General features: G+C 45.3%; 1 protein-coding gene across 3 annotated transcripts; it reads right to left on the minus strand.

Annotated features, from left to right (window-relative positions):
- Positions 1 to 1,520: 1,520 nt before the first annotated feature.
- LIMA1 (LIM domain and actin binding 1) lies at positions 1,521 to 27,321 on the minus strand. Of its 3 annotated transcripts, none has more exons than XM_061347186.1 (11): positions 27,197 to 27,321; positions 24,057 to 24,192; positions 21,522 to 21,567; positions 19,108 to 19,554; positions 13,977 to 14,085; positions 12,184 to 12,344; positions 9,489 to 9,596; positions 7,374 to 7,436; positions 6,975 to 7,073; positions 4,136 to 4,269; positions 1,521 to 3,736 (listed from the first exon to the last, which is right to left on the minus strand). In XM_061347186.1, exons 2-11 carry the CDS (start codon positions 24,173 to 24,175, stop codon positions 2,737 to 2,739), a joined length of 2,286 nt encoding a protein of 761 aa, XP_061203170.1. In that variant the 5' UTR covers positions 24,176 to 24,192; positions 27,197 to 27,321; the 3' UTR covers positions 1,521 to 2,736. The 3 variants fall into 3 exon arrangements, with proteins under 3 accessions (XP_061203170.1, XP_061203171.1, XP_061203172.1); XM_061347187.1 differs by lacking the exon at positions 27,197 to 27,321 and adding an exon at positions 25,075 to 25,096; XM_061347188.1 differs by lacking the exon at positions 9,489 to 9,596.
- Between the last annotated feature and the right edge of the window lie 570 nt (positions 27,322 to 27,891).

Below are 27,891 nucleotides of genomic sequence, written 5' to 3' on the forward strand. Positions count from 1 at the left end.
TCACCTCCCCGCACCTCCGCTTCCTCAGGCGGGCTCGTATCGACTCTGAAAGCTGCCAGTAGGACAGTGCAATTTGTCGTGTGAAGGGTAAGATAGCAAGGATTAGCTTTAATAGCGATGCGTTTTAACAACATTTAAGCACAACAGCTACACTGGCTGGTAACGTTTAAAATATTCCTTATAGCATTTAAAACACTCATAAAAATCTGTGTTCTAGCTTCTCAGTCCTGTGATGAGGGTTATTGAGTAACAATTGGGCAAGCTTTTCACTTAGGCTCCCAAGCTCCATAAAGGTGGCCAGCATCAACTTCCTTGTGCACTGTAGCAAATGATCCATCCTTCATATAATAGCTCTTCTGGCATCTGTCCAGTTGAGAGCAAATTAAACGGCACATTAAGCACTCAAATACTATGATAACTAATAGATTCAGGGACAGGCTTGTTCATGATTCACTTTTCTTTAATCAAGGACTTTATTTAAAAGTACCACTTGTGCTAATTTCTCCTGGACCATGTTCAGCCAGTGAGTGATGAGCACGGGTCCTTGTATCTCAGACTCGCAGCTGCCTCAGATTTAACCAGAACTAATGATTTACACCATTAAAGTCTCTGCTAACTGCAGAGTGTTGCTTTAGCATTATGCAGCTGGGGATGCATTGTAAAATTCAATTGCGTTTCCTAAGAAACGAGTAGTTTCTTAGGAACACATCCAATAAATCCAAACGCATAAATATTCTTCCCTTCCTTTTCAAATACACTGAGCACAATTTCCAGCCAGAAAGATCTCTGACTGCTTAGTAATTGGAGGAAACCTGATACCAAATGCATTTTGTTAGGAAGAGATAAAAGATGACAGAAAGCAGCATATGCTTGCACAGCAGCTTTCTCAGTTTTGCAGTACCTCCATCTGTACAAATCACATCTTACTTCTCCCTTAAGAAGAAAGAAAAATTAGCAGTATGTTGTACACTTTATGTTGTGAAATTGCTGCTATGTTCCAGCTAGATAGCAGGCTGCTTCTCCCTTCTCTCTCCCTCCTTCCCCTATATAGATGTCATACACACATGCATTTTCTCATGCTGCTGCAGGGTACTTCTTGGTCTTAAGCCTCTGTCTCTCCCAACCAAACCCACCTCAAGCTTAAGTGAAGATGACTGCAATATAAAACAGCTTATAGGAAGGAGAAAGAAAAAAACCTCTCATCTGTCCTCAGCTATCATGTCAGAGAACCACCTAAACCCAGAAATGGAAGTGTAAAATACCTGCACCTTCTTATTTCTTTTGCCCATCCTGTTCTAATCACTCTTCCACAGCCTGCTGCGGATGAGAGCACGGTCTGCCCGTTCGGCTGCGAACAGGCAAAAAGCGAACACACAGTGTCACCTAGTGGCACCACAAAAACCACCGCCTGGTCTCCAGCTTCCAGTTACAACACCGGGATTTCACCCAGCTTCTCCCAGGGTCTTTCTTAAATGCCACCTCTTAGTGAATCGAGTATGAACCCAGTTTTCAGGCTTAAATTTTCATGGAAATGATCAAACTTTATTGAAGGTTTTGTAGTTAGCAGGACCGTTAAGAAAGCAGAATATTTTACACCTCAAGTATAAGTAAAGAGCTAATTCTCATGAGAATACAGTACAAATATAAGCTAATATAAAAGGGCATCCTCCTTCCACTGTTCAAGATTTCATTATTTGTAAAATAAATGAAGTCAAGTTTAAAAATGTACTAAGCTTCAATGCCAGCAATCAAAGTTGCACTGTTCAGATGGGTTTATTCCAGAGATTTTCCCAATGCAGCATAATTTCACAGCTGTAATGAAAAGATTTATGGCAGCTTGATACAAGTAGGATTTCAAAGTTGTCAAAAGGCCTTAAAATATTATCTGCAGTTTACAATGAATGATGATGAACTCCAAGTAAAAAAAAAAAAACAACAACAAAGAAAACAAAAAACCCACTTCAAATGCACATGAAATGCAAAAGTAATGCCCTGCAGGCTACTGCAAAAGGGTTGACTTGTCCTCAAAGAGATCTGTCAGTCAGCACAGCTTCTGGATAAGCACTAAAATACATGCGTTCCAGCAATGGGCACACCATTCCAGTTACACAGAGGAAAACAAGGAGAAGAGGGAGTCTTCAATTGCTGAAAGGTAGTTTTGAGAATGAAAATCACATTGCACTCAGTTGGAGATGGTTTCATTGATTGATACTAAGCACATAAATGTTTTAATTGTCAAAAAAACAGCCCAGTTGTGCCCTTTAACTGTATTTAAAGTGCATTAAGTTACCATTTTTAAAGTAGGCCAGAAAGTCCCTTTGAAATTGGTCCCTAAGCACTGCAGTAGCATTTGTAGTGGTAGAAGTAGTGTATTATAGAAAGCCTGTTTCACAACAGCACTGTGAGCACAGTGAAATTCCATAAATTGTTAATGTAATATGTAGTGAAGCTCAAAAGGGGTAAGACAGTAGGAGTACAAAACAGCTCTGTTCCCATGCTGTGGACACAGATTACCTGTTGAAGCTATCCCACAGCTTGATACTTGCTTCCATGCACCTAAATTGCAGGCTTCCAGAGTATTTTCCTGGATATTTGAGATACTTTGCACATAGAATTCCCTTGATGTCAATGTGCAGTACAGCATCGCTTTCCTGGAGGACAGCTCTTTGTTAAAGCTAAAACCACCCATTTAAAAAGGCCCAGCACCTTGCAGTAAGATTTCTTGTAAAGGCCAATTTATTCATCATCATCATCATCATCTTCATAGTAACGATTCCTTTTGATCTGTTCTTCCACTGATAGATCTTCCATATCTTCACCCTCCCAGAAACCAACATCTTGGGATTTGCGATTCTGGTTAGGAGAGGATTCCTTAGCAGTCATGACATTGGCTAAGCTGGAATGTTTAGGAGAATTTGGTTCAAGGAATTCTTCATTTGGAATGTCCTGCTCTTCCATACTGTGTTCTTCCTCATCTATCTCTGCATTCACCTGGCCATTTTCTACAAAGTTATGCTCTACTCTTTTCATGCCAGACAATTCCTGTTCTTCCTCTACATTTTGCTCTTCTGTCTTCCTATTCTCAACCTTCTTTTCCTTTTGCTTTTTGTCTACCACTACTTCTCTGTCCAATTCCTCACTTCTTTTCAACATGTCTCTCTCTGCCTTGGGAGGAGATGGTGAATTCTCTGGTTTATGGCCTTTAACAGATACTGTTCTAAACGAGGCTGCGACTGTAAAGGGACGACTTCTCTCCTTCAGTGAGGAAGACCTTCTTAACTTCTTGAGATCCAGATCCACCTCCTCCAGCACATCGGGCTTGGAACTCTCTTCCTCTGGGGGCCATTTGGGTTTGAGTACTTTGATGCCCTCATCTAAGGCACTTCCTTGACTGCTTTGGTCAGATGGAGGCGGCCAGGCAATCCTGAGCTTTTTAGTTTCTGCTGGTCTCTCTTCCCTTTCAGGCAAAGCTGAAGCTTTTGCTTCCATACTTGCTGCCAGAACCCCTACTTTTGCAATTGGTGCATCCTCTACTCCAGGGCTTTGTGGACTTTCTGTTGCATTTACACTATGGACAGTTTTCTCCAGGGATTCTTCACATTCAGTTTTGCCTGCCCATAATTCCTTATGCTGTTTGTGTCCAAAGCCTTCATCGTAGTTGCCTTTAGACTTGAAGAGCTGATTGAAGTGAGGCTTGCAGTAAATATTCCCACGCAGAGACGCGTATGTCCCAAGACTGTTTAGGAAAATACAAAGTCAATTGTTAACATTCTGAGCCTCAGCCACCCAGATGACTGTATATTTTAGTTATGTTACCAAAGAGATTCAATTTCAGTCCTCCAACATGTTTAGAAAAGACAGTCTTACCACTTTCATGAGTTTGCATGACCCTCTTTTCAAGTGTCAGGAGTTCTTCACAAAGTTGGACATTTCCCCACTTAAAATTCCATTAAGAGTTTAAAAATAGACTTCATCAAGTGCAAAAGCCACTGCCAGAACCAGGAGTGTATTAACACTCCTACACTCCTCTCCAATTCACTGGATTACGGCTGCCTTCAGCTCAGCTAAGCCTGAGCAGCACTGTCCTCAGCTGCTAGAGGAAAGCTGTACTTCCCATCCGGAGCAGTGTGTTTACCTGAGTTTACTGTTGCAATAGGAACAGCGGAAGCAGCTCGTGTGAAACACCTGCTGGTTGGCAAAGAGCCTTTCCATGGGGTACACGGTCTTCTGACACCCAACACACGTTTCCTTCATTGGCAACTGAAACTTCTACAGGAAGAAGAGAAAGTTAACTGGAAAATGAATCAGCTGCTGGGGACCTGGCTTCATGCACAGCTTCCAGAGCTCCCAGAATCATTGCAGCTATTCCCTTTCTGTAACTCAATGCTAATTACAGCAGAGTGGGTTCTGGTGGGCAAGGAGTAGGAAGAGGCAATGACAGGCCCATAGGATTGCTGTGGCTTGACACTGAGCCAGGATTTAACCCCAGTGAATTCCACAGCTGAAGCATCCCAAGTTGAGCAATGGTTGAGAAGGAACAATGAAACTACCAGAACTCAGTTTAACTCTGACTGAGCTAGTTCCCAAAAAGCTGTCTAATCAAGTTCTGCAACCTCCATTTTTCTTGACAGGGAAACGACAAAAAAACATTGAGGGAGATGCAGTCAGTAAGAGACTTACCAAAGTGAAAAAAAAAAATAAAAAAACCAGTGCAGAAAAAGAGCTGAAATACCCTCCAAAACAAAAGGTAGAGGGTGGGAGGGAAGAGGAATGGAGCAGGCTGCTCACAGTTTGAAATCACCCACTTTAGCTCAATGTTCTCCTCTCTTAAAGAGAAGGAAATTGTCTCAGTGCAGATACAGGCAGCAGGAAACACTTCTGACTCCATTTGTCCACAATTCCAAAGAAACTACTCAGGTTTCAGGACACGCAGCCCTCAAACTTGCTCAAGACTTAAAGCGAGGAGGGCTTTGAGGTTAAACAGCTAGAACTGTTCATGTGCTCACTAAGAGAGCTTCCTGGGGGTTTAGTGCAAGGGTAAACTACAACACTAAGGAGTCAAGTGTTGCTGCTGTGCTGCATGGCAATGATTTCAGATCCTGTTTCTGGCAGCATCAAGGACACAAGTAGATTGTCCATGAAAAAAGGTCACTTGATGCCATTCACTGCTTGGAATCTATTAAGGCTGGCTGATAGGGAAGACACTTTAAAGGAAAAATAAATAACAGCTGAAAAATCTACAGTTTCAGGCTGTGTGTTGATTACAACTTCAGCAGCAAAGTAAGAGAGTGCCTGGCTCCATACTGTGGGTCTGCACAGAGACACACTGCTACTGGAGCTCTCCTTTGACTGAGAAGGCATTACCTGCTACAAACCTACTGAAAAGCTTTAAGGAAAAATGATGGCTAAAGAAAAACAGGAAGGTCACAGGAAGACATAATCTGAGCAATTTATTTATAACAGGCTGAAAACAATGGTTAGGCAATGAAAGTTACAGTTTGAGAGGGACAGGCTGCTGAAGACAGAGCCAGCTGAAGTCAGTTTGTCACAGCCATACAGCTTGCTGCCAATTTAATTCCAGTTTAATAGGTATTTCATTTCTTTAAAAGCATTGCTTGAGCTTATAGTAGATTACAGTTGTAATTATGATGACATCTTGACCGACAAAATACATGACATGTCAATGCTGGCATGTGCTTCTGCAATGCACATCCCCATCTAAGAGGAGGAACTTACTTGTATAACAATGAGCCCTATGTCTGGTGGAGAGGCGTTTTGGGGTGTGAAGAGAAAGCAATTCCTTTCCAGGCATACTACAAATAGGAGCTACAGGAGGAAGGTGAGGCCCAGTAAATATAAAAAGCTTGAGAGAAAGCTGAGAGTTGAGCTCACATTAGGAGGGAAGCAGAAGGCAGGAGTAGAGATTAGGAACCAAGAACAGGAAACAGAAGCTGGAAGAGACAAATAGGAACCTTACATGAATAAACAGCATCTGGGTTTCTATCTAGGCAGTGCAGCATCTAAGGCAGTAACAAAGTAGAGGACTAAAATGATTCTAATAATGTTAAGAGACAGCACAGAGGACCAAAACCCACAGGTTGGGTGTGCCTTGTATGCTGTAAGAGTCTGAGATTACAAAAGTGTTACAGGCAGCTCTCAGTTCACATACTGGCATTTATACTCCAGAACACTAACACTGGGCAGCCACATCTCACTGGTTTTCATGAGGTCAGTGCTGTTCCTCTCAAAGATGGGGAAAACAACAAAAGCACAGTTGTTTCCTCAGGAGTAAGCCAGGAAGTCTGTGGCAGCCCAGGGAACAGGCATCCTAACTCCAGACATCACACGTGATGAGAAAGTACAGTGGGAACAAAACCTTCAGCACTGCCATTTGTGTCTGAAGCGATTAGCAAATACATTCCTACCCAAGAAGTTCTACATCTGCATTACACTTCGTAGCTCCCACTAAAGACAATGGAAGATTGAAGACTTGTTACTCAGAATGTCAAACTCAATCTTTGTGGAGTCAGCCACCACAGTGCCCTTAATTTAAAGTTGCCACCAATTGCAGTTACCTTGGGAACAGCTGGAAGAGGAGGGTGGAAAGCCAAGTCCCAGCCTACTAAAGGCTCTGAAGCTCAGTATAAGGACCTCAGGGCCAGCCTCTGGGAGCACTGACTTTCCAAGAGCTTCAGCTCAAAGCTCTTTTCCTCACACTGAAGAGGAAGAGACTGCCTCTGTCACAGGGGCACACTGCTCTAACAGCAACTCAGGAGTCTTTGAAGAAAAAATGAGTTTTGAGATGCTTTTCCATCCTGAATTAAAGTTCCCTCATGAACACAGATCAGATATTGATACAGTTACTGCCAAATCCTTTGTGACCCCATCAGTTGCATTAAGGCTTTTCAATATTAAATAGAGAAGTCAGTTGGTTTTAACAGTCACCAGTGTTTGAGACTGAACAGCTGCTTTACCTTCACTGCTTTTGGCAGAGATGCATCTGTCTGGCCACCTGGTTTAGAACCAAAGTTCTGCTGCTTTGTGCTGACAGGCTTCTGAACGTCTGTCTCCCTCTCCAAGTTATGTCCAGCTAAGGGAACAGAAAAGGAAGAAAAGGCAATTACAATGGCTTTAAAACCAGGGAAAGTTTATGTTCATAAGAACCAACCAGCTAACAGCCAACACATTTTTCCTTGAACATTCATCTGCCATTAAACCTTTAGATCTAGAGATTTAAACATGATCATTCTACTTTTCTGAGTTACCAGGAAAGTTAAGTTGATATGAAAAGGAAACTAATACATGGGGATCTGACATCTAACTTCCAGGAACTGTTCTTCTTCCCTGCAAAGTGCTCACTGTGGACACTGAACTAAGAGCTTACCATTGCCATCCTCTAGGAGACCGGAGTGGAAAGACAAGTTGTTCTCACCTACCTGCAAGAGAACATTAGACAATGAGCACCTTTGACCTTCTCAAGCCTGAATAATCAGGAGCTGAGCAAAACAGGCAGTTTGACACTGTAAGGACTGAAACAGAAAGAGACTGGCCGTACTGGAGTGTACCCGAAGCTCCTCTTTGTTTTGCCAGGCACAAGGCAGAGTCCTGCTGACTGCAAGAATGGTAGTCCTTTAGTAGATACCCTCATCATTTTACAGCTCTTGCAATATTAAGATCATCTGCCACAGTGTTCACACACACAAACTCCTAAGTTTGTTTTCCCAGACACCTGTAGCTTGTGCATCTTTATCAGCCTTCAGAAATCCTTGTGGATTTTGATGATGTAGCTGCCAGGTTTTCTTACTTAGAAATCCATTGACTCCATTTACTGGAAAGCTCATGGCTCCCTCCAACATTTGACAATGTTGGGACAAACAACAGTGGACCTACCCTGTGTAGAGCTGGATATAAAAACCAGTTTCAGCTACTAAACATATTACAAATAAAGCTCTTGATGTGTATTTCTTTATTAAACTTGGCACTATTAAATCAAATAGTTGTAAGTAGCTACACTGAGAAACTAAAGCACTATAACAAGATTAACTGCAAATCATCACTAATTCATTTTAGTGACTGAAAGGTCCACTGCAAGCAGCTGAAGCCTGCAAATGAATGAGGAAGCAAGTTCCATATATTAACATATTCTGGTTTACTGAAGGAATAACTAACACTAGCATATGGGGAAGGGCATCAGCGTGTTTTGTGGCTGTTAGAGTCACATGTCTGGCTAATAAATCCCAGATTCAGTGTGAAAAATGACAGGGAAAGTTAGCAAGTGCCTTTTGTTTCCTTTTTGTCAGTTTCTGACATTGAGTACTAATAGCTTTCATTAGGCTTATTTCCAAAGTCCATAATGTCTTTCAAAAGGAGAAGCTTGGCTCTCAAACAATGTCCTGGTCAGGTTCCTTACTGCACCTGGACACCTCAACAAGTCACTTCCCAATTCTAGCTGAATACACGAGGTTTTATTCAACTCTTCCATTCAAAACCAGGGAGGAATTCCGATTTAACCAATGTTCTTTAACTCACCTTTGAGCAAAAAGCAGCAGAACCCAAAGCTGTTCAGCTGTCAGTGAGGAACAGCTGAGAGCAACAACCTGGCCCCTTGCCCAAGGCAGGCTGGAAAGCTCTAAAAGCCCTCCCGGCATTAGGCTGCCACGTGTTCCCAGTGGCTGGAATACACAGTACTCCAATTATTATTCAGCTACTTTTATCCCCTCTGCTCTCCCCAGTTTAGTCCACAAAAGCCTGAGCTTGAGCTTTGTTGTCTCTCATTCACAGGGTAATTTTGTCTCAACTTCCAGCTGAAGCTCAAACCCAGGAAGGAACCCAAACTGGCATTTGCAGTTATCTTAATCAAAACTTAGCCACTAAGTGCAGAAGAAACAGTGACAAACTCCTTTTACTTGGGTCACACAAAGCTGCTCTTTTTTCCTTGTGTAGTTTATTTCTTGTTTCATCAAAAAAACCACAAACAAAAAACCCAACACCAAACCCCACAAACAAAACAACTACCTAACTGTGAATCCCCTTTCTACAGTTAGGGAACATGAGGCACAAATGTTTAGGGTAGCTCCATCATAAGCATCAAAAATCAGTGGCAGAGTAAAACCAAACAGAGCACAAACAACCCCACAAAACCATCAGAGGTTTCAGCCCTTGTCAGCTTCTGAAGCGAGCAGAAAATACATAACCATGAGACTGAAGGATTCTGCCCCACTACAGACATGTCATGACTGAGACAGGGGAACCCTCCAAGAAAACTGAACCTTCATGTCTAGGTATTCCCTACAACTGCTTCAAGTCTTCCACGGAGACTTTCTCGCTTCCAATTCACAGTCTAAAAACATAACTTAAAGCAGGAATTGTGCAGCATGCACACACTCTGTACCAGTTCCTCACGTTCCATTCCTACATGGCTTGTGGAACAAGTACATGAGCTCCACTGAAAGTGAAGCTCTTGACCTTCACCAGCATGAGCATCTTACCTTCTCCCCATCCTGACAGGAAATGGAGTCCTCAAGACTTGGTGGCATATTCTCCTTCTGCTCAGATTTGTAATTCTTGAGTTCACTTTCACTGGCTTGAATCTCATTCTATAGGATAAAGCACTTGAAAGTTGACAGGTTCTTTTCCCCTAGGACAGTATTTACTTTCTGGGTTTCTTAACATCTTTTTTTTCAGCTGTTTCCCTAGTATATACAGTGATATTTAAAAGGCAGGGGCAGAAAAAGCTATACATTCTTGGTAAGTGACACCTTCTAATGAAGAGAAAAGATGGGGCTGTAGAATTTTACTATACTCTGTGGAAGGAATGTCAGCATTTTTCTCAACAACCCCTTTTTTCTTCTGGATTGCTGTTTAAAAACCAACTCTCATTTCCCCCGCTCCATCCACACCTTCCTTTTCCCAGAAAAGGCAACTTTTCATTTCAAATTACAAGTATGTCAAGACAAGCACTAACTCAAGCACTGTGTGACTGCAAAATACGGTATGACATGCAAGCAAACCCTACCCTTGCTTCCATACTTGTCAAACCCCTAATGCTGTTATTTACAGAGATTTGTGCTCTTAACAAACTGACTTGTTTCAGATTTGCACAAAAGCAGCTTTCATACTTTAGAAAAACTAACTCCAGTGAAACCTCATGGTTCTTTCATTGCCCCAGGAGACGAAGTAACTGCAGAAAGCCTCGTGCCTTTCACAAGGCATCTTATCTGTGACATGAAAGAGAAACAGCCAAATGCCAGCACCAGCATCCCACTGGATTTTGTAAACAAGTCTGCACAAACCCAACCATGTCTAATAGGTTTGGGACTGAAGTTTAATATCTGATCTCTAAACGTGCTGTCCACCATCTTTACCTCCCCTTCCTTTACCACTTGCAAGGCATGGGAAAGATCGCCTCTCACCCTTACTCTAACCAACTGTGTCTATCAGTTTTAATGCAGGCCTAATTACACCACAGTGCCCTCAAAATAGTTGTTCCCAAGAGATTACAGCTTTCCTTTGCAGCACAGATGTGACACATCTGAAGAGAAGGGAAGTACAAATACCACACTACCATATCAAAAGAGCCCTGGTGGCTTTGTCAGCAGGGAAGGAGTACATCCAAGAGTTAATGGCTGCTACTGGAACACAGAAGTACTGCAAACACTGGCCTCAGAAACCGTTACTTGCTCCATTTTATGTGCTGCCCTTGTCGATGTGCCAGGCCAGAATCAAAAGAGATTCTGCCAAATGGGACATCCTACAAGCATCAGGCTAAAGCCACACTCCCCAGCTGAGATCCCTGGGGATCTGCATCAAGAGACATCGATGGTAAATCTCTTGCCTGGAGGCCCTCATTTAGTGGATCAGCCACCAATCTGAGTCACAAACTGGAAAGGGCAATCTAACAAACTGGATCCAGGTGAGAAACAGGATGCTGCAATCAGCAGTTAATCACATTTGCTGCACTGGCTGCAATTCCTTTCCATTCACGCAGTGAAGTTTACTCAACTTTCCTCCCAAGGGTTGGAGAATTAGGCCCACAGTGCATATGAAATTCAGAAATCATTTCAGCTTTTGCCTCTCTGAAAAGATACCCAGGAAACACACATTCCTCCAAAGCTTAGAACCATTCTTTTTAGCTTTTATTTCCAAGGCAAGTTTCCTAACCTACAAAGGCCAATCCTCTTAAAATTTATTACTCTGCTTAATAGAAACAATACTTTAGCAATAAAAGTTCCCATCATTAGACAAAATATCAGGCAGTTCCAGCAATGTATTAAAGCACTTTTTAACAAAAATTAGGTTCTCGCCATCCCTTCAGCTGCAACACTTCACCATGATTCATTAACTGCTCATTTCCTCACCAAGGAGCTGCAGAATGGGCCCAGGTTCATTCACAAGAGTCTAACTGGAGTCAGATAATGGGTGAGAAGACCTGAAGGGAGGTGAAAACCAGAAGGGAGGAAAACTGGCTGGAGATCCCAAAGTTGCAGGCAAAGAGATGCATGTTCCATGCACTATAGGACATTGAAAGTTACTTCATCTTCCTGTGCCTCAGCTTCCCCTAGCCTATAGCTGATGTACAATACAGAACTGAGTTGGTTTTAAAACAAACATGCAGAGAGCTAGAGAAATGCAGAAAGAAAAAGAATGTCAGCTATAGAACAAGGGGTAATGGGTTTAAAGTGAAACAGGGGAAGTTCAGGTTGGAGATAAGGCAGAAGTTCTTCCCTGTGAGGGTGCTGAGGCGCTGGCACAGGGTGCCCAGAGAAGCTGTGGCTGCCCCATCCCTGGCAGTGCTCAAGGCCAGGTTGGACAAAGGGGCTTGGAACAAGCTGGGCTAGTGGAAGGTGTCCCTGCCATGGCAGGGGGCTGGAACTGGAAGATCTTAAGGTCCTTTCCAGCCCAAAGCAGTCTGTCATTCTATGATTCTGTGTCCCAGAAGGACCTCAGTTAAGGTGTCAGCAACTAAATCCTTGGAAAACTTTCAGGAGTATTCCAGGAAGATGCAAATACTTATTTCTTCCTGCAGTACACAGCTGCAGCTCTTCATTAGACACGACTCCTATGGGCACAAAGTTAGTTTCAAAAGATGGCATCATCTTCAGAAAGCCTGGTATCTGTAAGATCTTCTTTCCAGTCTCAGGCTGGGACATAAACTCACTGCTATGAGGCAAACAACAGACTTACCGTGGTGATGATGCCCGTGGAAGTGCCCTGCTTGGACACAGCTGCCTGGTACTTCGCCAGCCTATCCTTTATGGAAGTCTCTGTTAAGCGAGGCATCTCCAGGCTTTTCTTGGTCTCTGCCTTCTCTGGGCTCAGCGCTGGACTAGAATCTACAAGAAGCCCTGCAAAAAGCAGCACATGAATAAAGGGGAACTTTGAGGAACAGCAGCAGATCGGTCCACAGAAGGACTTACAAACCCCAGCCCTTCACCACTCCCAGGACCACAGAAATTCCAGATCTGAAGAGCATGGAAATGCTTCAGTCCAAGATTTCTGCTCCAAGCCTCATAGTTACTGCAGCTGGTTTCAGAAGGAGCATATTCACCAGATGGAGCAGCCAGTGGTCTCAGAAGTAATGAAAGCAAACAGTTTTAATGCTGAAGATTGGTTTGCTGTTAACTGTCAAATCCAAGCAGCTGCTACAGTGGCTAAATGGAAATGTGCATTATTCCTACAGTGGAATAGTTGTCAAAGCCCTTAGGGAAGCAAGGAAGGAAGCGTCACCTGCCACTGCCACCTTCTCCATGAGAGTCATTTAGCACGACATGTTAGAGATGAGGATATCAAGAACAAACACATTATGAAATAATTCAGTTTAGTTTCACAGGATCATCTGGAGCATCTCATTTTAACTCCAGAAGAGCCTAGCTTTGCAGAGGTGCAGATTTCCTGACTCCCAGAACTGTGCCCCATTTCTACTGCCAGATGTTAGCCAAAGAGGGTTAAAAAGCCAGCTCCTGTGCCTGCTCAGCTATGTAACTTCCTTGTGTAATAGCCAGGTCTTCAGAAGTAATTTAATTCAATAAAGAATGATTAAAGAAAGACCTTTCACTAGTTAGTGGACTAAAAGGTTGCATGAATCATTAAGGTCCCTCTTGGGAACAATAAACTAATATAAGCAGTTCTTGCCATTCTCTCCAGTGTTGCTCAAATAAGAACACAATGTGCTTCACTAAGTAGTGAGATGTATTGGCCATAGGCTGAAAACCCAGAACATTCTAAATGCTTTGTTAGGAAGGAGTCTCCAGACATAATTCTGCTCAAGTCATAAGGCTGGACAAGTATGAGGATTAGAATTAAAGCAAGAAGGAAGAAAGCATGTTGTGTCTGTTCACTGCTTCCTACATTAGTCTCTGATTAAGAAGTCAGTGGCAGTGTTCAAGGCCAGGCTGGATGGGGCTTGGAGCAACCTGGGCTAGTGGGAGGTGTCCCTGGCCATGGCTGGGGGTTGGGACTGGATGATCTTAAGGTCCTTTCCAACCCTAACTATTCTGTGATTCTATGGCTATTAAAAGTAGTTCTAGGATTAAGACACAGGGGAAAATGGGTTAAATTCCTTAACTTATAGGATGGTTTGGAAAGAACCATAAGATCAAACAGTCCCAACGCCCAGCCATGGGCAGGGGCACCTTCCACTGGAGCAGCTTGCTCCAAGCCCCTGTGTCCAACCTGGCCTTGAGCACTGCCAGGGATGGGGCAGCCACAGCTTCTCTGGGCACCCTGTGCCAGAGCCTCAGCACCCTCACAGGGAAGAGCTTCTTATCTCTGGTGCCTTGGCTTCCCATGCTTAAGGGTATAAGGGTTTCAAATTCAAGACATTAATCAAATGCAACGCTCACGTGGACTTTACAGATGGAAGATGCACTTCGGAAGATGCACTTCAGAAGATGCATTTCTGACAGGCAAAAGTTACTTCCACTGTGTTGCTTATTTCCTAAACTAAAGCAGCAACCACAAGCAGGAGGTATACTGACCTGATGTGCTGAGGCTCTTCTCTCCTTGACCAACATCAAAGTCCTCTGAAGAGAGGCTGTTTTCAGAGATCCTTCTCCCAACTGCTGTCTTCCTCTGCTCTCTGGGGACCTGTGAGAGACAAGAGCCACCCATCAGCTGCCTGCACAAAGACTGTCCCCTATAAGCCTTTAAGCTGCACAGGTGTCAGTAGCAAATCTGCTTTACAGGCAGAAACAAGCAGAACACGGGACATCTTATTTAACCAATATCAAGTTTGGTCACAGAATATCTGACCCTCTCCCACCTGGAAAACCCCCTCTTGAAGAGGTCAGCATATGCCCTTTGAGCAGTTGTCTCTGTTGGAAAGTCCCAGAACCACAAAAATCAGATTTTTAGGCACTTATCACTGCAAATACGAAACTTCAGCCTATACTCCTGCATTTCATACAGTTTTGTTTGAAGCTAATGTTCAAGGTCTTTATCATCAATAATTTGCACTGAGATTCAGCAATAAAGAATAAATACTATTGTAATAAAAGTGATCTGAAGTTACTTGTTTTGATTTGAACATCTTATGCACTGGGTACCAAATAATTCCCTAATTAGGTCTGATAAGGCTGAAGCTTAAGCAGGAGAGAGCCAGAGATTAATATTCTCAGATATCCAGGATAAGCACTCTCTGGAAGGCTGCAGTGCTGGGCAGGGTGCTTTGCAGCACTGCCACACAGATGCTCTGGCTGGCTCAATCACAATGATATTGGTTTGTTGAGTCCAGCTCCCCAAAATCTGATGCTCTATAGAAGAAATGATGAGAAGAAATGTCAGCACCTTTGAGAAACGCTCATGAAGTGCAGAGTTTAATTCAATTGCATCAAGGCAGGAAGTTTTCACACCTGAAAGTCAATCTATAAAATACTGTTCCCTCCCTAGGAAGAGTTAAATCACAGAGCTGGTTGGAAATGGAGACTGAGGCTAATGTAAGAAAAGAGGCAGGTTTGGCAAGATGCTCCAACCACACATTCCCCCCCACCCAACCCTGGCTTCCAACAAGTTTCTTATTTGCTGGTCACCAAACTGAAGGAAATTCCAAAGTTTTATTTTAACAGAACTGCAGCGTAAGATAATCACTGTGACAAATCAGGCACAAAGCAGCAGCTTCACCAGGAGAGCAAAATGCAGCTGGAACCTCTCTTTTTCCATTAGCATGGGAAATATTTTCTATTTTTGTGGTTTTAAGACTTTGGTAACTTTTCTTTCTGGCAAAGAGCTCAGCTATGAGAAGTCTTTTCCTTCCATCTAGTGTTGATAGGTTCAGTTTGGGAGCGTCTGCACACTTGTAAGGACTTGCAGATTCCTCATTCTGGACAAACTATGCTTAGGTGATTCTTACTCAGCCTATGGCAGCTTTAATGTCACCTTGAACCCACAACTCTGAAGCTCTTAAAATCCAACTTCCTCATTCAAAAGGGTCTAACTTTTGACTAGTATCCAAAGATGATCCTTGCAGGCAGAATACACTTGAAGATGTGATCCTTTGAAGAGGCAGAAGAGAAAAGCCCACCTGAAACCCCCAGTTTTCACTGCCCTGGCTTTGGGGTTTGTGTTTTCATCATATGGCACCACACAGGTTTTCTGGCCCACAGCAGGAGGGACAAAGCTACAAAGCAAACCCCGAGTTTACAATATTAACACACAAAGTTTAACTGGTAGCAGAGTGCATAAGGAAGTTCCCACTCCTAGGAAACAAAGGTCTTAAGTAATTTAGATCCAGCATCTGAGCTTCCAACCTCACTGAAAGAAACCATCAGCACTCTTCAGGAGAAAAAGACAGTTAGAACTGAAATGGGTAACTTGTTCAGGAAACCTCTTCTCGTTCTGTTTCTGAATCACATCTCCATTTATTCTCCCTGTAGTCCTCCAGCAACATGATGCTGAACTGCCTTCATGTTGAGGGGACAACCAAAACCTCTGTATTTTTATCAGCAGTAAAGGATTCAACACCCATCAGAAACACATTCCCCTGCTTGACTCTGCAGGATGTTCCTGAAGGTTAGTGAGTCCTGACTTGGGAGCAAAGAGCTTCCCCCCATCACACCACCTCACTGTGCAATCCACTGCAGCAGGAAAAGGTCAGTTCTCAGAGGCAGCCATCTCATGACCAGCTAAACCAGACCAAGTTAATGAGTACTCCAACTGTCCCAGTCCTGCCAGCTCCTCTCCTCCTGTCCTCTTTGCCACCTCAGACATCTGCAGGTACAACTTCACCTGAAGAACTTCTCTGTAGGTAAGTATAACACAGTCAGATCTTGAGAGTAAAAACCCAAACCACCAAAATACAAAAGCTTTAGAGTTCAGAGATATTTCTGTATAGGTCTTCATTCTAAAACCTATACATATAAAGTCAATGTTATATAGATTTTGTATTGGCAGTTTTACGTTGTAGGGAAAAAAAGAGTAATAATGATGATAATAATGGCATAACAAAGTGAAGATGAGGGACTTCCCCCATTGCAATCAACAGACTAACCAACTGAAGTCATTAGGATGATTCTGGCTCATGGATGGGAACATCTTTTGCATGAAGGAATCCCTGACTTCCAGCCTTATGCCTATGGCACTCAGTTCCCTTTGCAGTCCTGGCTGGGCCACAATTCCCATGCCACAGCTTCTGCTACTTGCAAAAAGAGAGAAAACATTCCTCCTGTGTGGAAAGCCCCAAGGTTCTAAGACAAAAGAGGTGAGAGCAGAGGTACCTCAAACAGAGTTAACAGCACTTTGCCTGGGGCACAAAGAGTTGTTGGGCAAAAGACCAACTCAAAGTTAACACCTATTTCATTATATACCAAGTGTGTCAAATGTGACCCTGCACATGAGGTTTGTTACAGGAGACACTTTTCTGCCTTAAAGGAAAAACACAAACCAACTTGGAGACAGCTTTGTAAGGAATAATGCAGATCTACTTCGCTCTGTCTTTTCTTCTGCTCTTCCTTGTGTACTCTTTTGCTATCACTTACGGGAAGAATCCTTTGTAGCTGATAAAAGGGCTGATGTTCAGGCTTTGCTTAGGACTGACATGCCTGCCTCTAGCATGGTTACAGCAGCTTTCTCCATGAAGATCTGCCTTTTATCTAAATTGCAGAAGACGGAGCAAGATCTGAATGAATAAATGAAGAAGCGAGAAGGTTTTGCATAAGCAAACCCTGGAAATGAGAATAGGTTTGTTTAGAGTGGGTGCCTGAGTCAGGAAATCCAGGCTCTAATCTGGATTCTTGCCACAGGCTTGCCCAGCAACCAGGCAAGTTGTTTTATCTTTAAAAGCTGCCATGAAGTTACAGCCATTTTGCTATTTGGCTTCTACGTATGTTTTATCAGCAAAGCTCTGACAGCACTTTTACCTTAAGACTTGCATAAATGCCAAGGAAAATCGCCATCTCAGCTGAATTTACAGTTGGACTTGATGTTCATAAAGGTCTTTTCGAACCTAAATGATTCTCTGAGGTCTTGCATGCACTTAAACCAGGGCTTTAGCAATTCATGGAGTTCAGGCAAAGCATAAATGGAAGAGGCAATGGCAGGGCCTGCAGTTAGGCACATTTACACCACTGCCATAGCTGCTTCCTACCTTAGTGAGAAAGAGCTGTGTCCCCATAGTGCTTCAGTATCTTTACTGTATGGGACCGCATGACATCATCCTCCAGGCCTCAGATAAGCTCCCAGAAGCAGGAATCTCACAATAGTGCTTTCTGATTACAAAGACACCCCCTCTCCCCCAGACACTCAAACTTCAGAGCACTTTGTGCCTTTTCTCTTTGAAAACTAAAAAGTAACCAGATGCACTTGGGATAGGAACGTACTTTGAACCGAATCTGAAGACTTTCATACCTCCTGTACAGTACCGACTGTGCTCAGGCCGTTTTCAACGATCTTGGAACTACTAAACTTGACAAATATCACTTCCAGAGCTCCGAAACGATTTATTCCCCAGGCTAAGCTAAACTTACTGGAAGCCCATCTGCAAACGGGTACTTTTCCTGTGGAATCCTGACTGAGTAATCCTACAGGAAGAGTTGAGAGCAGCACTATCAGATCACCCTCCACAGCCCAGCCCTTCAGTGGATGTGACAGTACGGGCAGCCCTCACACAATGACAAAAGCCTACAAAAATCCGAGTTGTGAAATTCCTCCATCCAGACCCAAACCTCACTTGAACACTGAGATGCTCCTCCCAAGCCCTGAATCGTGGCATATTTAAACAACTTTTGCACAAAAATCGCTTGGTTTGCTCGATACTGCAAGAAAACCACCCGCAGTCAAACAAAGGCCAGAAGTAAAGGAAACTATGAGAAAACTGGAAAATCCACGAGCATCAAGGCCTCAGGACTATGTTGCAAGTCACTCGCATATGCAACTCATTTTCTAGTTAAGCAATTCTCCCCGGGGACACAGAGTCTGCAGTCCACATGCAGGATCACATTTCATGAGCAGTTGTAGGAAAAATGCAAGCCCTGTGCATTTGCAAGTCAAAACTAGTGAAGGCAGGAGCCTGGCTGCCTATCTCTGCTGATTCCTCCCTCTCCCCCCCATAAGAAACATTCAAGATAGAAAGATGAGAGAACAGCAAGGAAAAGATGGGAGTATTTCACAGCACATACATCTCTCTGCATGTGCCTGTGTGTGACTCACTGATACATACATAAAACCCCCTTAACTCTGGCAGCACTTCCACCTCGACTGCAACCACCCGAGGTTGTTGAGCTCACTTTAAACAGTTACTTCTTTTAATATGTATAGTTTTACACCATTCATGCTCTCATAGCTCATCTTAATCCTCAGACACCATACAAACAAACCCAATTTGCTTAAAAACTGAATTAATTCCATACTTTTCTCTCTTAAATTGCACCCCTTTCCCGAGCAAATTCGCATCTCCACTGAGCAACCCCCAGCAGCCCCAGCTCCAAGCGCTCTGCCGGGATCCGTGCAGCTGAAGTAAGTTATTAACACCCACAACGTTAAGTTTCAACTACAACAATGAGTACAATTATTTGCAGAGTCAACAGATAGGAACCACTCCCTCCAGGGACTTTTCCTGATGCCCAGCAGGGAGCAGAGGTTTGGTTTCTGTCATGATTGGAGGGGACAGATCCTTACCTTGGGCTGGGTCGCTTCACCCTTCTCGAACATCATCTTGAGTTTGGTCAGCGGCACGCTGTACTTCTCTATCTTCCCTGACGAGTCTGTGTTTTCGCTGGCATCCGGCTTCTCCCCCTCTCTGGGCTCTCTCAGGCAGTTTTCCATCCTGCCACTCTCTGCTGAGTGGCTTTTGGGCTTTCTGCTGTCACCACCAGGGCACTGGAGCTGGCCAGGGATGCGCTCAGCGGATGCAGCACCAGCCCCCAGGCTTTGCTCTTCCTCTGGGGAAGAAGCAGGGCTGCTCCCGAATCCAAGCCCGGGGTTCGTAACCTTGTGCCTAACCTCGGCACAGCTGCTTCGTAGCGTTTCCTTCTGAGGCTCCGCTCCCAGCACTGGATTCTCCCACTTCTTCTTTAGCACACTCAGATTCCCCCTTTTAAAATGAGGGGGGAGATTTTCTGTGTTCTACAAAGAACAAGAAGTTAATTCCAGTTTTATGCCTGGTGAAACATTAAAGCACTTCCTTTCTATGCGAAAGGAAGCTGAAGGCTCAGCACTGAGCTCAGCTCTCTGCTTTTTCAGACAGCTGTGAATAGTTACAACTGTGCCACATGGAGAAAGCATCCAGGATAGGAAAGGAAGGAGGGGGGAGAAAAGTCAGGAGCTAAAGCAGGAAGTGAGCAAACAGGATGGCCTTATAAGGGAAAAGGGAGTCAAGCCCTGATGAGTTAAATGACACAAAAGGCTTCAATCCACACATGAAGGGAAGGGGACACAACTCCACCCAAGGGTCTCTCATCCTAGAAGGAGCAAACAACAGCACAAGCAGCCATATGAGGGGTGGGTGGTGTGCCAAATGCTGCAATGTCTTCCAGCTGCTTCAGAAGACAACAATCAGTGCAGGCCTTCCAAAAGGCTTAGGATTAGCTTTCAGAAACCACCACTTTTGGAGCTATGTATTTCCACTATCAGTTAACAGCAGTGTTCGAGTTACAAGAGATCCACCTGCAGTTATTTTATGCCACCCAGTGTAAGGCTCAAGCTAAACACTGACAACAAACACCTTTTTACTCCCATTTATAAATACCAGACCATTTACTAGCTTTTTTCCCCTCTATTTCACTCAACACATTGAAAGCTCTAGGCAGGAAACACACACACAAGCTTGCAAGTGCTGCCTTACCACTGGGAATTAGATGGGGCAGCAGTAACCCTCACATTCAACTGCTTCTCAGATTGGTTGTACTTACAAGTAGTTACCTCTCCCCAGTGTAACAGAGCCTATGTTTGATTCATTCACATCAGTATCATCATTGTATTTTTGCTGTCTCTCCCTTATGGAGACCACTATGTCTCAGACTCACTGCAAGTGGAACAGGTCTGCAGGGCTTACAGGAATTAAACAGGATTAGCAGCTATATTAGGATTTAAATCTCTCACCCTATTACTCTTCTGGTCACATTTTGAACACTGCTTTGCAAATTAACTTGAATCCACCTACACTTCCAAAAACAATCAGCTTGTGCTGACTGCATCTGAAAGAAAGTACTAAAGTGATAAGGCAAATGTAATGCAGCAGAAGGACTGAAAATGGACAGCAGGTTTCCACAGGAGCACCTCTGGACCCAGCACACTTCATAACGCATGTTCTCGCTTGGAACTTGCCTATTCCCTGATCACACAAGCAATGAAACTTTAAGACCAGAGAGTAGGCTGCTTCACTTATCACACCTATATCCTGCACAGACAAAAGCGTGACTCCCAAGCATTAAAGAGACGAAGGCAGCATGCTCTACCACAAACTTACCCATGTATCCTGAAAATACTTAAACAGAAACGAACCTGAGGGTGTGTGTGAACAAAGACCATCAATCTTAGTGCCTGGTACTTCAGGCAAGGTCCTCTGATCCCAGAACAGTAAATGCAATGCAATGTGAGGCTGTAACACAGCCAAAAAGGATGCTCTCCCGCATCCAGGAGTCTAAACCCTGTAAGGCTCCTCAGAGAAGATCCCCCTTAAGGGATGCTACAGCTATTAAAGACGCACACATGTTCAATTTAAGAGAGGCTGGTGCCTTCTTGTAAGCAGACTTAAAATTTAGTTAAGAAAGGAAGAGGTACCACCCCACTGCCTACAGCTAAGAACAAAGAGGTGGATATTCATGTGTTGTGGTTAACTCATTTTGCCTTTTGCTTAGGAGCAAACTGGTGACTCAACAGATAGCTTGGAGCAAGGAACTTCATTTGCTTTCCTTTCATTCACATTGGGAATGGGTAGGGGGAATGAGTCAAAGCAAACACTATGTCTAAGCCAAGTTTTCTGTAAGACACATGGCAGCAGCTTTGATATTCCAAAAATCAACTGTCACAGCAGCATTAGGGTAGGCTCTTATTGCAGGCTCTTGCTTATTGCCCAGGAAGCAAATACTTACACTTCTTTTCTTCTCAGCAGTGGCTTCTTCAGCTGCCTTCTGATACCTTTGAGATAGAAGAAAGAGAGAAAAAAACCCAACACAACAGTTTTTAAATCAGAATACTGGATGCTCTTTAAGACCCCCTCCCCACCAAGGATTCCCCTGGACGTACCAAATTAAACCAGAGACTTGAAAAACAGCAGCAAACAGCACCAGAGCGATGCAAAGTGATCAGACGTTTTTAAATCGTTCAGTTTACAATAATAACACACATGACCATTGTTTTCATTCCCTAAGCACTCCCAGTCTCAAATCGAGACAGTTTACCTTGGAATAGCTGTATTGTTTCCACCAGGCAGCTGTCTGCTGTGCAGGAATAACTCAGCTATTGATCCAGCAGCTGCTGAACCGTGACAAATCACAGCTTGGCATAAGCAGAACATCTACAGAAGTGCCAGTTCATTCTACTATGCTGGGTTGTAAACTGCACCAATTCAGCAGTTGCTTCCAGAGCAGCTGAACCATCCCAGCAGTGGAACCAGTAATCACAGCCCTCTGAAGATAAGCCACCCTGGATCATGAATCAAAGTCCTTTAAGAAGCTAGAGGGAACTCCCAGCAATCTGCACACCCACAGGCCCTGCAGTGCACAGGGTGAGCCCACTCTGCTTTTGAGGTGCACAGATTAGTCAGATGTGACACATTTTGCCATTTGTAAGCAGAGCTTTGCCTTCTAAAGGGAAGAAATGTCACTCAACAGCTGCTGGGGCAAATGGTGTTTCTACCTTTCTTATCTGTGGAATTCTACTTTTGATACAACTGTGATTGTGTTACATGCAGTAAACAAGGCACTAATATTACAGTCACCAGCTTCAGCCTTCACATAATGGCTGCGGTCAAACCCATAACTTATGTGTATCATAGTTCCTTCCAAGAGAAATAATCTCATGTGCAGATACCTGCTCTATTACAAGCTTTCCTTTATCACATTTGACTTTTTCCTGCTGTAAATAGCGTGCTCTCATGTGGATTCCTCCTCTTGTTACACTAGAGAGTAAACAAACTGCACCCTTCCTTACTCCTCCTCCACCAAGCTGCATTCATTGTACAGACTGAAAGGAGTGTAGCTGCCCCTCTTTAATCAATGCAAATGTATTAACCTATGTCTCTGTGCCCCAAAGGTTCCCAATATTGAATGAGACATGCTGAGAAAGGAAGATTCCGGAGGAAGAGAGCTGACTACTGGAAGAAGCCACAGAGGGCCATGGGGATGCAAGTCAAGTACCGTGCTGGAGAACAAACAAGGCCTGAAGAGCCCCAGACAGCACACACTGGAAGTTCTCCCACCATAGCACACTGCTCAAGTCCGCTGCTGCAATTTGCGTGTCTCTGACCTGACAAAACTGGTAATCTAAACACTTTATGGAACAAAATAAATGGCTTCATGTACAAATATTTAGGTAAAAGCAATTTAGACAAATTATGCTCCTCACTGTTGTGAGTGTTGGCAAAGCCCATAAGCAGGACCGTGGTTTTCCAAGGAACTGATGCTGCTTATGTAGAGGGACCCTACTTGATCAGGGAACAGCAGTTTGGATTACTTCCAGTAAGCCCTTTGCAAAGGATTAGCCGCATGCAGCAAGATGCCCAGGTTCTGTAATCAAGCTTCAGTGAGTGAATAAATCACCTTAACAAGAGCAGTCAAAGCAAGCAGCTTCTGCCCAGGACACAGTACTTAAAGAGTAACTTACAGAGCTGTGTTTGTGGGAAGTCCAGGTTGCCAATGACCCATCCAGAAAGTTTCTCCCACCCTCAACATTTAAACACTCCAAAACCTTGCTACACTAGTAATGCAATAACCTAGGAGACTTGGTTGCCCAAATCCCATTGAAAATCCAAGCTGTAGTCTATATAATTCCTTAAGGAATTAAAAGCTTTTCCAGAAAACAACAATAGGCCACCACCACTCAGCTTTCTTAGCGTATAAAATGATTATGATTTGACTTAATCCATCATCCATCACTCAGAGAAAAGGGAAGGGGACATGTGAAGAACATAGCAACTGTGACACACTGATGGAACTCTTACTAAAGGGTTTCATCTGTCACCACCAGTTTCTAACTGGTCTCAGATTAACTGGTAATGTATTACTGCTACTTCTTGGGGTACCAGGCATGAAATGCCACATTAAGAGAGAAACCTACTTAGTTTATGGCTTTAGCAGTTCAAGACTGCTTCTGCTGAAGTAAAACCCTAATGGCAATAGCCACCTGCATTCCCACGCTCTGCCCTCAAAACCAAATTCCCATTTGTAGCTTGACAGAGACCATTCTGCTTGATTTTCTGAGAGCAGAAAGAAGCTATTCTAATTCTGACCACTGAAACAACAGGACATCAGCAACTAGAGAAACCTTCGCCCAGCACACATTAAACCAGAGCTGAAATGCCTTACAGATCCGTATTAAAGCACAGCAACTGCCAGTGAAGCACTGCTCGAGGTACCAGCTGTCAACCTGCACACACAGCTTGTGGCCAGCAGCCTCACAGCACTTACTTGGAGAACCTCTCCATGAGAGCTGATGACTTGTTCCTGTTGACGAGAGAAAGCTCTTTTGCAGTGATTTTCAAGGACTGTGAAGTCCATTGTCTTCTATTAAACGGGGAAGGCTCCATCTTAGCACCACAAATACCTGCTCAGGAGGAGAGCACAGTGTCAGCAACAGGAATTATGTGAGCACAAGAGTGATTCCATACCAAGCCACCATTCAGCTGCTCCCAGTGTACCGAGTCCCGATCATTTCAGGACTTTATCAGTCAATGGACTTAGAAAAAGGAGATCAGATTAAAACTATCATTTCCTCTGCAGACAACATTAAGATGGGGCCCTTGATAAAAACACCAGCCACAATGAAAGGGGTGAGAGAGAAGCCACAAGCCAGGAGTAGGAAGCAAACTGTGGCTGCGGAGGATGTGGATGTGAACTCTAGATTCCCCATACATACACATGGGCTCCACGAAGCCCTGATGTGCCCTCTCTTGTCTGGTTTCTGAACCAAATGTGCTGGCATTTATGTAAGAAAAGGCTGGGGTTATGAAACCTAAGAGGATGTAATTCCTACACAGACATTTCTCATTCACCCTTGTGGTGCTCATTCTGAAGGCAGCAGCCGCTTCCTCTGTGAGCTGAAACAAGTCTCCTGTTCATGGAGGCAGCTGTAAGCCTCCTGTTGCAGTGGCTATCGCTTACCTAAGCAACAGCTTTCACTGCCTTGTCCTGCTGTAAATGGCAAGAGGTTTTGTTCAGCTTTTCAGCACAGAAGGCAACAAGACTGTATCAGATTTTCTTTCTTTGCACTCTTGGTTTTCTTTTGTGGAGGAGGAAAGGAGGGGAGATTAATTTAGAGTTTGCTGATAAGACAAAAATAAAGCTGTGGGCCAACGCCTTTCCTTTTTTCCTCTTTTATCCCTGCCCTCATGTCACACAATGCCTGCAGCAAGTGCATTGCCTGAGCCTACAAAGCTAACGTTAGGCAGGCTGAGCTCCTTCTCCTATTTGCCATCAAATTCTTTACCTGATTTGCACCATTAGAACTCTGGGGGTGTGAGTAGAGGGCTGCCTGAGCACGAGCCACACTCTAAATGGAAGCACCTTAAGCCAAGTTGATAGGAACAGTGAATCAAAGGTAGGAAATGCCACGTTCTGGGATCCTTGTAGACATGCAAGACTTGGGATCCTGTAGTGCCTCAGTCCAGAACTCGACTGCCAGGAGTGGAATGGCCCTGATGGTGTATGCTGGGAGTCTCAGGGAATTCCAGTGCAGAGATAGGAGCTCGGGGCCTGTGAGGGGCCCAGCTGGTGCTCCAGCCAGGGGAACCCTCCTCAAGTGCTGCACCCTGCTGCTGCACAGAGAGAAAACAGGCTGCAGATGACCACGCTGCTGTCTTGGCCGATACGGGGAGGAAGGATGAGACTTCTCCAGCATCCCTAAATTCACCTGATGTAGTGAAAGGACTGACACCCCATGCCAGCACGGGGGTTACTCAAGACAGTCATTTAGAGGGTGCTTTCAGATGTACAGGTGGAACTATCACAGCAAGCAAGAACAGTTGAAACACCCTGAAATGACTTCTCCATGGTACATTTCCAGCTTCCAACTCACAGCTCCACTGACAGCAGCCTCTGAAACGCTCCCATGGCCCCTTCCAACTGGCAGGAGACACTCAGACTGCGGAGCTACTTGCTGGAATTCCTGCTTTCTCCAACCATTTCACACCACCTCTCCTGTCCAGACTGGACTCAGAGCAGGACACCCTCCACTTGACTGCCTGAAAGTACTTACCGACAGCACAAATCACAACCCACAGAGGAAAAGGACCTAATATAAGAGGAGTGCTCCATTTTCTCCCTTTGCAAAAAGCATATTATCCATGCAAATAGAGGAGCATTTCTGTGATTGCAGGACGTTGAAGCCCAGTAGCAAACATTTAGCATATGGCTTTAATAAAGCCACAGCATACATCTGCAGGGATTACACGCAGAACTTCCAGTTCTTCACACAGAACCGTGTCCCTGTTAAAAAGGATGAATTCCGAGGCAGCCAGGTAAAGCCACAGTTTAACCTTTGGTTTATGGTTAACCTTGAGCCACAGGGAGCTCACCTGAAGCCCCACTCTGCAGCTTAAGCTGCCCGTCAAGAGAAAGCAAAGCCCAGTTCAACTGTTCAGAACAGAAGCCCAAGCAGTGATGCTCGAGCATCCATTCCACTGCAGCCTGTGCTGCTCCCACAGATGTTTCTTCTCTCCTGCCGTGTTTCGTTCTGTTCTCCTGCCATTTTCCCCATGAAAGCCTCAGGTACAGTAAGATTAAGACAAGGAGGCCTGGTTTGGCAACAATCTCTTTCTAAAGGCAGTACCGGCTGCGAGGCCACTCAGAGGCCAAGTGAAGCGGCGTATCTGGGATCTCAATCTCTACAAGAGACAGAAACCAGACCCCTAGGATGCCCTGAAACTTGCCCTCCACACCTTTAACATCACATTCCCAGCACATTCCCATACATCCAGGGCTCTTCAAGCATCTCCACACTTTCTTTACTGCTCCTGCTTAAGAACTTATCCCAGGTCATTCCAGGAAATAGCCCTTTATTGTATGCGTTACAGTTTAAACGGGATGGTGAGGCTGCTGTGCACTACATAGACACAGACGGTGCGGATGCAGCGCAGAGCCCGGAGGAGGTGGGACAGGACCCAGAGCTGAGTGCGGTCTTAGGGGAGGGAACGGCTGCGATGTGGAAAGCGCCAAATCAACCTCCAGTGACTGTAACCGAGCGTTTTAACGGGAGGATAAACCCGGCAACAGCCTGAAAGGAAAGCTCCGGGGCAACACCTGCCCCTGCGTGGGGCACGGGCACCCGACCAGGTGCCGAAGGCAAAGGCCGCGCTCCCCTCCCGTGCGCACCCCCCGAACACCTCATCCCCATCGCGGCGGGGCAGGACCGGGCTCTGAGCACCACCGCCGCCACCCAGCCCGGCCCACGGAGCCCCAGCGCCCGGCTCCGAGCCCACAGCTCCCGGCGCACCGGACCCCCCACCACCTCCATCCCACCGCAGCGCCGCTGGTAGGAGTGCGCCCCCTACCGGCCCGGCGGTCCTACCCCGCCACCGCGCCCCACGCACCTGCAGCGGGCCAGCACGCACCTGTCGCGGCTGAGCCGGCGAATGCACCTCCGAGCCGGCGGCGGCGCCGGGCACCCGCGGCCGCCCCGCCCACAGCCCCGCCCACAGCCCCGCCCCTGGCGGGGGGCTTCCCCAGCGCATGCGCACTGCGCGTTCCCGACCGCGCAGACGGGGTCTTCCCGCCTTTTTGGCGGCGGAGCTGAGGTGGCGGCGTTCCGGGGTTTCGCCGCTATGAGGGAGCTGGGGGTGCCCGCGTGCCCCGGTCTCCCCAGTGTGCCCCCCATGTTCCCCCCTGTGTGACCCCCCCGTGTGTCCCAGTCCCCCCTCCGTGTGCCCAGGTCCCTCCCCCGTGTCTTCCGGTCGCCCCCCGTGTGCCCAGGTCCCTCCCCTGTGCGTCCTGGTCCCCCCCGTGTGCCCCGGTCCCCCCCTTTAACCACTGCCCCTGCAGCTGTGTCCAGCCCTGAGCACCGCCCGGATGGGACAGGAGCCCCATAGGCCCGGTGAGGGTGAAGAGGCCCACAGCCACGGCCTGACACCGGTTACAGGAGCAGCCCCACACTGCGTGAGTGAGCGAGCAGGTGCTCGGTTGTGAGAAGGGGCTGAGAGCAAGGCCCCGCCTGTGCTGGGCATTGGGCCCCGATGGGCTCGGTTTGTTGCTGTACAACGAGAAGGGTTTTCAGGAGCCAAGGAGGTCACCGGCATTGCTGAGGTGCTGG

The sequence above is a fragment of the Neopsephotus bourkii genome, unplaced genomic scaffold (genome assembly GCF_033783945.1).
Source record: "Neopsephotus bourkii isolate Nb327-2 ecotype Australia unplaced genomic scaffold, CSIRO-AGI_Nbou_v1 NB_309, whole genome shotgun sequence".
NCBI lineage: Eukaryota > Metazoa > Chordata > Aves > Psittaciformes > Psittacidae > Neopsephotus > Neopsephotus bourkii.